Below are 14,254 nucleotides of genomic sequence, written 5' to 3'. Positions count from 1 at the left end.
AAGCAGTACCACAGTGTTTCCATAGTTACAATGTGATGGGGTTACCAAGGATACTTAACATGGCATTATATCAATAAAGCCATCACATCAGGTTAACAATACTTTACAGTCAAATTGAACCATTTTAGTAGTAAATTGGAATTTGTACTCTATCCAAACATAAAAAATATATATATACAAAGATGACAATAGAAAAGATCATGTTGACAATTTGTATATTTCTTTAAAAACAATTACCACTGAAATTTACGTGGATAAATGTATAATGAAGGTAACGGAAGATATGTAAACTACTTCCATTGTAAACTAGGAGAAGTAACTTCATACGAAAAATGTTACACCTGTACCGAATCAATCAGTAATGTCTTCAGTCCGTGAACATAGGCAAAATATAGATGTATCGACGACAGTACTACTGTCTTACACAGCCTTCTTTATCACTATGACGTCATCAAGTGACGTCATTTATGACGATGTAAGAATATATATATATACATATACAAAAACATCACCAGATAATGAAAACGTTTATGTTTTATACTTTTTTTTTATCTATTTATCAACAAAATCGCGGTCAAAGAAAAACTGTCAATTTAACAAGATGATTCGCACTCTGCCAAGACAACACATCAGTCCTGGCCTTTTTGTTCATTCTGAAGATAGTTAACATTGAAATATCAATTGTGGAGCGCTTTTAATTTAACTTACCAATATTTCACAAATAAAAGCATTGTGATTGGAACAATCTTCTTCATAGAAATTTCTGTTTCTTTTCACTGTTAAACAATTCTTAGATGTCCCCCCTTTAGGGGAATGTTTAAACATCGACATTTTAACCATGGATCCGTCGCTATGTTTCCAAACCCCTTCATTTATGACATCACTTCCGTCAATGAAATAAGCAATGTCTCTATCTTTGTTGTTTCCTTTTCGACGATTTAAAAACTTAATCTTGTCCTTCGACCTGATGATCATTAGTCCAGCTCCATCAACGACGCATCGAGCTTTTGCCTCGTCATACGTTTTAGTGATGTCTTCATACACCTTATAACATACTGATGACTCAGCTGTGTACGTACCTTTACATCCGGGAGTTTTAGTTGCTGATAGCTCCAAAGCGGAACGTGAAACTCGGTCCTCTGACGTAGACAAATTTGAATCCTCGTCTGTCGTTTCACGTGAACTGGACTGTCGGTCAGGAGGTGCTGGCGTGGTAGTTTCTTCCTGTTTTGTTGCTTTCTCTTCTTCCTCACCTGTTGAAGCGCCCTCTGTTTTATCAGAATATTCTCTGGGTTCTGATTCCGTGTCTGTACTTGATTCTGATGTTATTTGTGATGTCGTTACGTCTGTGAGTTTAGCAGCAGAATGACATGAAAAAGATATAGACGTCCATGTTCCGTCTGGTTTACAGGTTATATTGGAGTTTCCAGTTCCGACGAAACCATCATCGCATACATACGAAAACCGGGAATTAACCACTGTTGACGTGGTTGGTGTCTTAGCTGACGTAATTCTAGGCGGATCTTGACATTCTGATGTCATACAAATTGACAAGCCATTCGACCGTCGGACACATTTCTTTCCATTTGGACACGTGTGCAGATCACATGTTCCCATAAGTCTACCTAACGTTGAAGGACTCCATGTTTCCGGTTGGCTTACTAAATCCTCCTTGTTTGTCGACGAAATTTTTGCAGTCTTATTTTCACCCAGGTGACATTTCCGAGAGCTCCATCCCATTATTTTGCATTTCGTTCTTAATTTACATTCTCGCATGCATTGTAGAACACCAAATGGCTCGAAAGTATAAAACACGTCCGTGACTAGGATGAATCCCCTTGTAAAAGATAAATCGTTCATGTTCAGGAAAACGCTTTGCGACAATGAAGACGCAGACATACCGAAAACGGCGCAAAAAGTCATAATCTGTACGGTAAAATTTGCCATATTAGCTTAGGTTAATATAGTCAACCCTACACCATGACTTCTAGACTTTATGCGTCTCAAACACAAATGAGCAGACGTATTTTCATATACTTTCACGGAACGGTAGTCGCATCATGTCTTGAATGGTAACAAGGAATATTTCATTCCATTTTGAGTTCTCAGGCGATAACGAATGTATCAATAACACAATTTTACGAAGTGTTAAACATCTCTGCCAACCATACAAATGACATTCAGGTAACGGCATATTCTAAAATGTGATCAATATCACGTGATCTGTAATTAATTACATTCTGTAGTACCGGAAAGAAATGCAACGGAATACACACCCCCTCCACACGCAACTGGTATTAACAAATTTTAATTCATTATCTGCCTTTGTATATCTAATTCTTAATTTGTATTGAAAAATGTGTGTCCTTTGTAAATTTACCTTAATCTTTCGACTGCGTCAGTTACAAGCTGGTGGTCTTAAATGATAAACGAATTAAAATTCAATTTTATAAAAATAACGGTATCGATTTTATTAGAATGAAAAGCAGAATCTTAATAGAACACAACTGTTTTTTGGTACAAAACTCACAAGTAAAAAACGCTATTACGTACAAACTCATTAGTATTAGATACAGTATATATCAAAGGTCATCCAACAGCTGTTAGTGACGTCAGAGGTGTAAGATACGGAACCGAGCGAGGACTGTCAGAATCGGCCATGGCTTTCGGTTTAGAGGTGCATTAATATCAGTTTTGCTTTCCTTCAATACTGAATTATTTTCAAAGAACTTTCAGTACGTGATCTATTCTAAACACTGTCACTATCCAGATGTTTGATTATGTGCCATGCAGGTTACCACAAAACATGATTTGATCAAAATCGGCTTAGTAGTTACTGACTATTACCGATTTTCAGGAAGCTGATGGACGGCAGACGCCAAGTTATGCCGTAAACCGACCTGTCCTTTTGACCAAGTGAGCTAATATAAAAACATTAGAATATATAGATTTCTACTTTAGGTAAACACGCGTGTTTTGTTGTGCCTGTTCTTATAGGTAAGTTGGTAGAGAATGGTGCACACTTATTGCTATAGTCTTGTGACTTTAGAGGGCTGGTTAGCAAGAAAGTATTCGACCTTTGTCGAAGTGGTGTGCATTTTTATATCGATGGCCTCAATTGGGGGGAAAAGCAAAAAAAAACAAAACAAAACAAAACAAAACAAAAACAAAAACAAAAATCAAAAGATTAGCTAACATAATTTTCCAATTTCCGTTTGTAGTTAAGATTTGACATTGAGGATATGTTTTGTCAAATATCTGATGTTGTTCTTTTTAAAAGTTTGAGTTGATAGGAAAATAATCATTCTAAACTCGATATTAAGAAAACGATACTTTATAAATGCTGAGCAAAATTTTAACATCTCTTGTTAGTGTTGTGTTTTATCTGTCTTTCTCTTTGCTTGTTAAAATCGAATGTTAAACTCAATTACCATTTTTCATGTATCGTTTTCACCAGTCTTTTGTACATTTTCAGTCTTTAAATGATAACAAAACTTTCTATGATATTTTCCGCAAAAAAAAAAAAAAAAAAACAAAACAACAACAACAAAATACAAATAACAATTTTTGAGAAACGAAAACATAATCCAAAATACTGGAGTAGATGACAGAACCAATCATCGACATTTCTGCATAGTTACTCCTACCAAATGTACAACGCACCGACTGGAATATCGAGTGCCTTTACATTCATTCAAATAACGCAGTTTTTTAGGACCTTTGTGATATAGAAAACATGAAAGAATAAACGATTACTAAAATGTACACCAGAATGTCATTAGAGATATAAACAGACACAGAATGATCAAGTTTTATAAAACAGAAATCCCTCCGTCGATCAGTACACTTTTATTGCTAATCAATAGAATTTTATCAGGTTAAAATATATACACTTCGAAAATATAAGGTAAATGCAGGTACACACAAATCTGATGGATCTTAATTATTCAACTGTGTTAGGCCAAGAACAAAGGACATATACATGTGCTTTGGACACACCTTACAGAACATATTCGAACAGCTTGCCTGACTGGAGCAATTAAATACTTTAATCATAATAAAGTGCATTAACACTGTTCAAACCCCAATTAGAATCAACTTGTGAGATATCTAACAGACACCGAGTCACTTTTGTGTTTCGGTTGAATGTGTAATTCTTACTTTTTACTAGACAATAAAGTGACGGTGAAAATACGATAGTTTTATTTGCTTTTCTCCTGCTCATGTCACGTGAATATTTGCATATCCATAGACATAGAGATGTACATCCATAGACTTGTATATTTATTAATATACATTAACCTCACTTATAAATTTATATGCTAAACTCCTTTCAGACAACATGATCATGTATCACCGGATGGGAGCTCGGGAGGGAGAAAGGGGATGGGGAGAGGGGGTGGGTGGGGCCGGGTTGGGGGAGGAGGGCGGGGGGGGGGGGGCGGGGGCTATTGTAGAAGGAAACAGGAGTACCTAGGGAAAAATCTACATGGTCATGACAGTGATCCTCATGTCCTTCACGTCAGGGAATCGAACCTCGGACGTCGGTGAAAAGTAAATGTGTTACTACTACCACTGCCCCACCCAACCACACAGAAACATTAACATATTAGATAATAACAACAACACACGGTCTCGTTTTACTGAATTTTATTAAAATGTTTTCATATTTTATTCTCCTTGATTGCTGAGGGATGATAATGATAATTTAAAAATCAATGTCCTTTACTGAAAGATCTTCAAGTCACTGATAGGTAAATTTTAATTTCGAGTCTTTCATTTCTGTCTCAATAAGCAAGTCAAAAGCTTCATTCTGTGCCACCGTAAACCAGTTTTTCCAGTCTCCTATTTGTCCTGAAATAACAACATATGATCAGAAATTATTAAAAGGAGAAATAAAAGTTTTATGTTAACCTATTTTTAGGATTGAACCAGCCTATTTTGGTACAATACAATATACTGTGTATACCACAAGGAGATAAAGATAATCAAGTCTAGATTAGTCGAACTGCCGCACTTTCATTTGACAAGATATAAATAGTTTATTCGCGATAGTTTCCAATAAAATACACGGATGATATGTTACCATACGATATATTTCTGTTGTATGTGTCACAATCACACATCTGATGACTACCATCTTTAGTCCGTGACCGCCATTGATCGATCATACTTAAATTTAATGTTATAACACACGTGATTGTCCTTACGTTTATGTTATAGATAAGAACAATCTAAGATTGATGACGGAAGAATTTAATGAAATTGTTTACACACACCTTTGCGATATATGAAGTTTTTTCCTGTGACCGACATTTTTTTAACAGCAGCATTATCTCGGTTTGCTTCACCAACTGTTGACATCTTATCAAACGAACATTTGTCATTGATATCCTCCAGTAGTTCATCTGATGCCTCCACGCAAAGGAACGCCGCCAGGGATTTCAGGATGGGCAAGGGTTCCTAAATACAGGAATACAGGTACAACAAAGGGATTACAATCATAAAAAAAAACTGACACGTATCCTGATAAAATACCTTAGATAATAAACACGTCTGCAGAGAGTATGTTAATGTTAATAGCATATAGCTATATATTGGTGTGTCAAAGATTTCGAGATTTTCATTTAAAACGAGAATATATAAGAGAATGTCTGATTTTGCAGCCAGGTGTAACACAACTGCCTTTCTTCTGGACATCCAGATATTTGATTTCCTTAACAGACTTGAACAAATATGGCGTCACCTGCCCCGACGTCCTGGGTTCCCCTGGCACTACTGTTTCTTTCCGCAGTGACACCCCTCATGTTAAGTAAAGACCAGCTGACGTTATTTTTTTCACAATTAATGTAAATGTAAGCAGTATGTGTTTAAAGTACATCCTTACTTCAACAATTAAATGTCACTTACCAATCCTTGAATTTACCTACCCAAATGTTGTGCTGATAATGACACCCCTACTGTGAAATATCTCACAGTCATCTTCAAGCTCTTCCATAAACATACACGTCTGTGTTTCTATATTAAATCAATACACTCCTGTTTGAGTCGTGACAAGTCTCACGTTTCCACAAACCTATTCATTTACAATTATTCTACTTCAGAAATATAAGATGTCATCCGCCCCCATACTCATACCTATACATAGAGTCCTAGTCACCTATTTCATTCCCCCTCCCCCATACTCATACATTGAGTTGAAGTCACCTATTTCATCCCCCATACTCATACATTGAGTTGAAGTCACCTATTTCATCCCCCATACTCATACATTGAGTTGAAGTTACCTATTTCATCCCCCATACTCATACATTGAGTTGAAGTCACCTATTTCATCCCATCATACTCATACATTGAGTTGAAGTCATCTATTTCATCCATCATACTCATACATTGAGTTGAAGTCACCTATTTCATCCCCCATACTCATACATTGAGTTGAAGTCACCTATTTCATCCCCCATACTCATACATTGAGTTGAAGTCACCTATTTCATCCCCCATACTCATACATTGAGTTGAAGTCACCTATTTCATCCCCCATACTCATACATTGAGTTGAAGTCACCTATTTCATCCCCCATACTCATACATTGAGTTGAAGTTACCTATTTCATCCCCCATACTCATACATTGAGTTGAAGTCACCTATTTCATCCCCCATACTCATACATTGAGTTGAAGTCACCTATTTCATCCCCCATACTCATACATTGAGTTGAAGTCACCTATTTCATCCCCCATACTCATACATTGAGTTGAAGTCACCTATTTCATCCCCCATACTCATACATTGAGTTGAAGTTACCTATTTCATCCCCCATACTCATACATTGTGTTGAAGTCATCTATTTCATCCCCCATACTCATACATTGAGTTGAAGTCACCTATTTCATCCCCCATACTCATACATTGAGTTGAAGTTATCTATTTCATCCCATCATACTCATACATTGAGTCTAAGTCATCTATTTCATCCCCCATACTCATACATTGAGTTGAAGTCACCTATTTCATCCCCCATACTCATACATTGAGTTGAAGTCATCTATTTCATCCCATCATACTCATACATTGAGTCTAAGTCATCTATTTCATCCCCCATACTCATACATTGAGTCTAAGTTTCAAGCGTTACTTACCCGTTTCAGTTGTTCATAATGCAGGGTAAATACATCAGATAACTCGCCGTTCTCCTTGGCCTTTTCGAAGGTCTTTTCATACTTGAACCAACCTCCGTAGAGTTCTGAAACAGGAAGCGTTCTAATTTACGAGGACTGATCGATAAATTGTGAGCCATGTTTGGAAGAAGTTAAGCAGGGATGTCCTTTTTCAGCTCTACTATTCCCTGACTATTTAAGGCTGTGTACCTGAAGACTGATGTCATTTGGTCAGTTTATGTCGTAGAATTAGCACTCTGGAGTAAACAAGGAAAGTGATTTTTGCAAAACAGGAAAATTTGGTGAGAGAGCAGTGATTCGATATTAGCAAAAGAAATGTTTAGAACCTAAGGATATTGATACTGATATGGTAGCAACACTAGGGAATGATGCCCCTTCATATGCTACAGTAAAAAGGTGGGTGGCGGAATTTAAGCGTGGCATGCAGAGACTAGGGGATGACGCCCGTCTTGGAAGGTCTGTCACTGTTACAACCCCAGAAATGACCAATAAAGGTCATGATATTGTAATGGCTGACGGGCGAGTTGCACAGAGATTTATAGCCAGTGCAGTTGGGATTTCACAAGAAAGGGTGCATTCCATTCTTGCAATGAGAAAGTTCTCAGCCCATTGGGTACCAAAACTTCAGACAGTTGACCATAATCACACCGGGCGGATTTTGGTGCGTGCGAAACTGAACATTTCAGAGGCAGATCCTGCACGCACCCTGGAACCCCCCTCCCCGACCATCAGCTAGAAAGGTTAAGGCAAAGACAGTTCCATCAGCTGGGAATGTTATGCCCTCGTTTTTTCTGAGGTGCTGATGGTATTCTGATGGTGGATTATCTGCAAAAGGGGCCATCAATCATTGACACATATCATGCATCACTTCTTATGCAGTTAAAAGAAAATATTAAACTCAAGCGCCGTGAAGATATGTTATACAATATGTTCACAAGTTCATATTTTGCTATTTTTCATCGAATTAGAGTTTGAACTAGGAGTCTGTTGACATTTCCATATGTGTTTGGAAACATTGTCTTTTCATAGTCTTTATGAACACATATAGATACAAGCGTTAGTATACAAGTAGGTGGTAATTAATGAATGGAATGGAACAGGATTAGTACTATAACTATGTAGACTACTGACCTTCTCCCCGACAGTAGTGTTGTACAAACAGGTTCCAGCTGATGGGGTAGTCGGTAGGTAGCTCCAACGTCTCTCCGTTCTTCACATTACACAAATGGTTATAAAACGACACGGTTACATCTTTAGGGTTTCGAATGACGTGTACAATCTTGTATCCATTTTTAATATGTTTCTCCGGTAGATCTGCCAAGGGAAGATGCGAGTTGATGATCCGGGTAGATTTTTCCGGGGCGTTGTCAAGGCCTTCAAAGCTACCAATTCCTTCCAACATTACTGTATTTTTGGAAACGTTACCATACTCAGCACTACCTTTGATAAGCATGTTGACAACTTCATTAACCCAGTGTGTTCCTACGGATATATTACAAGAAATAATGTATACATGTAGCTATTGTAACGTGTCTTTACCAGCGCAAATAACGCTACATAATGGTTTGTATTTCATTTGCTATCATCTCATTTCAGAATATCTTATTGTCAAGATCTCGCTGACAAAAGGATTTGGGCAATAGGCAATCTATGGAAGCCCTCTACTTAGCTCTGTATTATGTTTCATATACATATGTAAATCCCTTAAACAGTGTGTGTATGACTTTGCCTCATTAATTCAAGGTCGTGTGTGTAGCGTTATGATAACTCAAGCCTTTTTTTTCTGAAGGCATATTGCATTCTTAACGAAAACCTTTCTCGTGTTGTAACAAAGCATAAGAAACAATTAATTTGCTGATATAGATCTTATCAACAAAGAAAGTATTTTTCCATACCGGAATTCTTTTCTTGTCCTTTTTTTCTCTCCATGCACAATCAGTTTATTTTACATCAAAATTAAAAGTACAATGTATTTGTTTTTAATTTCGGACAGAAAAAAATTAGATATCGAAAAACAAATCTTATTCATTATAATTTTACCCCTTTCACTTAAAAAGAATGCGTGTGTAGCCTGTGTCTGATTCTGTCGCCCCCTCGTCCCTATTAAGCCCTGGCCCTCTGCGGCGTATCCAAATCGCTTCCTTAACATCATCTGAAAATGTTTTTGGAATTTTCTCAGTCAATGATATGATTTTGCTGTTTGGAATGATCTGTGAGTGTAGATTTATTGATCTGTGACTGTGAATGACTTCGCTTTGATCTTGACATTGTTTTGTTTAGATTTGAAGTAGAAAGGGTTACCTTTCAGTCCATAGGATCGTCGTAATATACATCGCATTACGATGAGTATTCCGTTTTATCTAATCGACTAAGCATTGCTGTGTAAGATTAGAACAACTGTCAAGTGACTGATATTACATTTTTTTGTCGTGAAATCATGTATATCTAGGAATACATAAGGTAAGATAAGATATTAGTTATCATTTCAGTGTTAATTCTATATACGGTTATACCATTGTACTGGCTTCTTATCCCGTGTTTATTTCACCACACAGACAACATCACAGTTATATATATGTCATATCTCGTGTTTATTTCACCACATAGACAACATCACAGTTATATATATGTCATATCTCGTGTTTATTTCACCACATAGACAACATCACAGTTATATATGTGTCATATCTCGTGTTTATTTCACCACATAGACAACATCACAGTTATATATATGTGTCATTTCTCGTGTTCATTTCACCACATAGATAACAGATCATAGACACTGAATATATTTCTACAACATTTCAGATTAGATATTCGCAAGAACATTTTTCCTTACGCCGAATGTAAACACATTTAAAAAATAGACTGGATAATTATTAGCAAAATCAGGAACTCTTTTATAATTATAGATCAGATACATTGACAAGCAACGTCGCATTCACTTTCATTAGTTATATAGGTACACGGTTATATAGGTACACGGTAATATAGGTACCCGGTTATATAGGTACACAGTTATATAAGTACACGGTTATATAGGTACACGGTTATATAGGTACACAGTTATATAGGTACACGGTTATATAGGTACACGGTTATATAGGTACACGGCTATATAGGTACACGGCTATATAGGTACACGGTTATATAGGTACACGGTTATATAGGTACACGGCTATATAGGTACACGGTTATATAGGTACACGGCTATATAGGTACACGGCTATATAGGTACACGGTTATATAGGTACACGGCTATATAGGTACACGGTTATATAGGTACACAGTTATATAGGTACACGGTTATATAGGTATAAGGTTATGTACACTGTTAAATAGGTACACAGTTATATAAGTACACGGTTATATAAGTACACGGTTATATATGTACACGGTTATATAGGTACACGGTTATATAGGTATAAGGTTATGTACACTGTTATATAGGTACACAGTTATATAAGTACACGGTTATATAAGTACACGGTTATATCAGTACACGGTTATATAGGTATACGGTTATATAGGTATAAGGTTATGTACACAGTTATATAAGTACACGGTTATATAAGTACACGGTTATATCAGTACACGGTTATATAGGTATACGGTTATATAGGTTATATAAGTACACTGTTATATAGGTACACAGTTATATAGGTACACGGTTATATAGGTATAAGGTTATGTACACGGTTATATAGGTACACAGTTATATAGGTACACTGTTATATAAGTACACAGTTATATCAGTACACGGTTATATAGGTATACGGTTATATAGGTTATATAAGTACACTGTTATATAGGTACACGGTTATATAGGTACACGGTTATATAGGTACACGGTTATATATGTACACGGTTATATCAGTACACGGTTATATATGTACACGGTTATATAGGTACACGGTTATATAGGTATAAGGTTATGTACACAGTTATATAAGTACACGGTTATATAAGTACACGGTTATATCAGTACACGGTTATATAGGTATACGGTTATATAGGTTATATAAGTACACTGTTATATAAGTACACAGTTATATAGTACACGGTTACATAAGTACACGGTTATATAGGTTATATAGGTTCACGGTTATATAGGTACACGGTTATATAGGTACACGGTTTTATAAGTACACGGTTATATAAGTAAACGGTTATATAAGTACACGGTTATATAAGTACACGGTTATATAGGTACACGGTTATATAGGTACACGGTTATATCAGTACACGGGTATATCAGTACACGGTTATAGAGGTACACGGTTATATAGGTACACGGTTATATAAGTACACGGTTATATAAGTACACGGTTATATAAGTACACGGTTATATCAGCACACGGTTATATCAGTACACGGTTATAGAGGTACACGGTTATATAAGTACAAGTTATATCAGTACACGGTTATATCAGTACACGGTTATATAAGTACACGGTTATATAGGTACACGGTTATATCAGTACAAGTTATATCAGTACACGGTTATATCAGTACACGGTTATATAAGTACACGGTTATATAGGTACACGGTTATATAGGTACACGGTTATATAGGTACACGGTTATATAAGTACACGGTTATATAAGTACACGGTTATATCAGTACACGGTTATATAAGTACACGGGTATATAAGTACACGGTTATATAAGTACACGGTTATATCAGTACACGGTTATATCAGTACACGATTATATAAGTACACGGTTATATCAGTACACGGTTATATCAGTACACGGTTATATCAGTACACGTTTATATCAGTACACGGTTATATCAGTACACGGTTATATAAGTACACGGTTGTATAGGTACATAATTATATAGGTACACTGTTATATAGGTACACAGTTATATAGGTTATACAGGTATACGGTTATATAGGTACACGGTTATATCAGTACACGGTTATATCAGTACACGGTTATATCAGTACACGGTTATATAGGTACACGGTTATATAGGTACACAGTTATATAGGTTATATAGGTATACGGTTATATAAGTACACGGTTATATAGGTACACGGTTATATCAGTACACGGTTTTATAGGTACACAGTTATATCAGTACACGGTTATATAGGTACACGGTTATATCAGTACACGGTTATATCAGTACACGGTTATATAAGTACACGGTTATATCAGTACACGGTTATATAAGTACACTGTTATATAGGTACACGGTTATATCAGTACACGGTTATATCAGTACACGGTTATAGAGGTACACGGTTATATAAGTACACGATTATATAAGTACACGATTATATAAGTACACGGTTATATCAGTACACGGTTATATAGGTTATATAGGTACACGGTTATATAGGTACACGGTTATATCAGTACACGGTTATATCAGTACACGGTTATATAGGTACACGGTTATATCAGTACACGGTTATATCAGTACACGGTTATATAAGTACACGTTTATATCAGTACACGATTATATAAGTACACGGTTATATCAGTACACGGTTATATCAGTACACGGGTATATCAGTACACGGTTATATCAGTACACGGTTATATAAGTACACGGTTATATCAGTACACGGTTATATCAGTACACGGGTATATCAGTACACAGTTATATCAGTACACGGTTATATAAGTACACGGTTATATAAGTACACAGTTATATAGGTACACGGTACACAGTTATATCAGTACACAGTTATATAAGTACACGGTTATATAGGTACACGGTTATAGAGGTACACGGTACACAGTAACAGAATGTCCAGTATCACTCTGATAATAATAACAACAGCATGGTTTCCAAAATGATCATCTTATTATATTTAATAAAGATAAGTCGAGGCCAACAAAATAGAGTTTTAGAAATTGTATGTTAAAGATATATCCTTTCTGAATAGTTCAAATTATTACCATTTAACTGTGTTTGTTTACTTAGATATAGATGAACTGGAGTTATCTCCCTTCTATTACGTCAAATTTAAAATTTACTGATCAAAATAAACACATTTTTAACAAGACCCATCCACCCCTTCCCTCTTTTCCCCGAAGCAAGATACTGTCCCTGTTTCCTTGTTTTATTTATAACGCCAGTTCCTGTCAATCCCTTAAAAGGAAGAGACGATCTATAAAACGATTTTAACTAGGAGACATGTTGTTCAGCAATGTTACTGAGTGCGGATTATGACCTCAGCTGATTCCATGGTAACGCGGTGGCGACAAGCGGCATCATAACCACTTAGGTATTTTACTATTGTTTCCAGGGTAATTCACATTACTTATTTGGTGACTTTCAATTATTTACTATATATATATCAACTATTAGATTTGACCTTGAAAATTGATGTTGATGCTGTTTGTGTTGATTTCGAGCGTGTTACGCAGTATAGAGATTGATTGATGTATCAGCCATGAAGCAGCGACACACAATTACACTGTAAAGTAAAATATTTAACGGCGTCTGTCGTGACCACAAAAATGGCCCACAATTAATGGAATTGGAAATCTAATACATTGTATTTCGTCATATGTTCTATGATAAATGTTGCATGTATACTCATCGTAAGTATATTGTTGTCAGTTGATGTCGTATGAAGAAATGTTTGATACAAATTGCTATTTCTTTCATTAAGAGAGATGTTTTATCGAATTGTAATATTAAGTCAATGTTTGATAAAACTGACTTTACCTGATTTTGGGAACGTGCAAATGAGTATATCCGATTCCCGCGATTCGAAGTTTTTGATTTTGTCAAGCTGTTCCGATAGACCACATGTCAGGGAAGGAAATGGCGGGAGAACATAGTCCTTGTAACGAGGGAATCGTTCTGGTATGTAGGGCATCTCTAACGTCTGTAGCAAAAAACATTTTCTTTTAATCCATAGTTGATACAAGGGGAAATGAGTTGAAAGACGCCAGCAAACTGCATCCAGTAACTTATGAACAAACTAAAAATTGTTTTGTTTCAAATTTACGGTTCAAGGATCTTGTAATTTCGACATTTCTCAACTTTCTCTGAAATGTTGTAGAACAAAATAATTGAAACGGATAATACATGAATACTTA

At 36.0% G+C, this 14,254-nt stretch overlaps 1 protein-coding gene across 1 annotated transcript; it reads right to left on the bottom strand.

The window, feature by feature from the left end:
- Positions 1–4,744: 4,744 nt before the first annotated feature.
- Positions 4,745–14,031, bottom strand: LOC132548455 (sulfotransferase 1B1-like). The gene is made up of 5 exons (XM_060212322.1): positions 13,878–14,031; positions 8,314–8,664; positions 7,144–7,247; positions 5,280–5,463; positions 4,745–4,854 (listed from the first exon to the last, which is right to left on the bottom strand). Exons 1-5 carry the CDS (start codon positions 14,029–14,031, stop codon positions 4,745–4,747), a joined length of 903 nt encoding a protein of 300 aa, XP_060068305.1.
- Between the last annotated feature and the right edge of the window lie 223 nt (positions 14,032–14,254).

Source organism: Ylistrum balloti, unplaced genomic scaffold (assembly GCF_031769215.1).
Source record: "Ylistrum balloti isolate Yb309-2 unplaced genomic scaffold, AGI_CSIRO_Ybal_v1 Utg370010, whole genome shotgun sequence".
NCBI lineage: Eukaryota > Metazoa > Mollusca > Bivalvia > Pectinida > Pectinidae > Ylistrum > Ylistrum balloti.
This window is presented reverse-complemented; position numbering and strand designations above follow the sequence as displayed.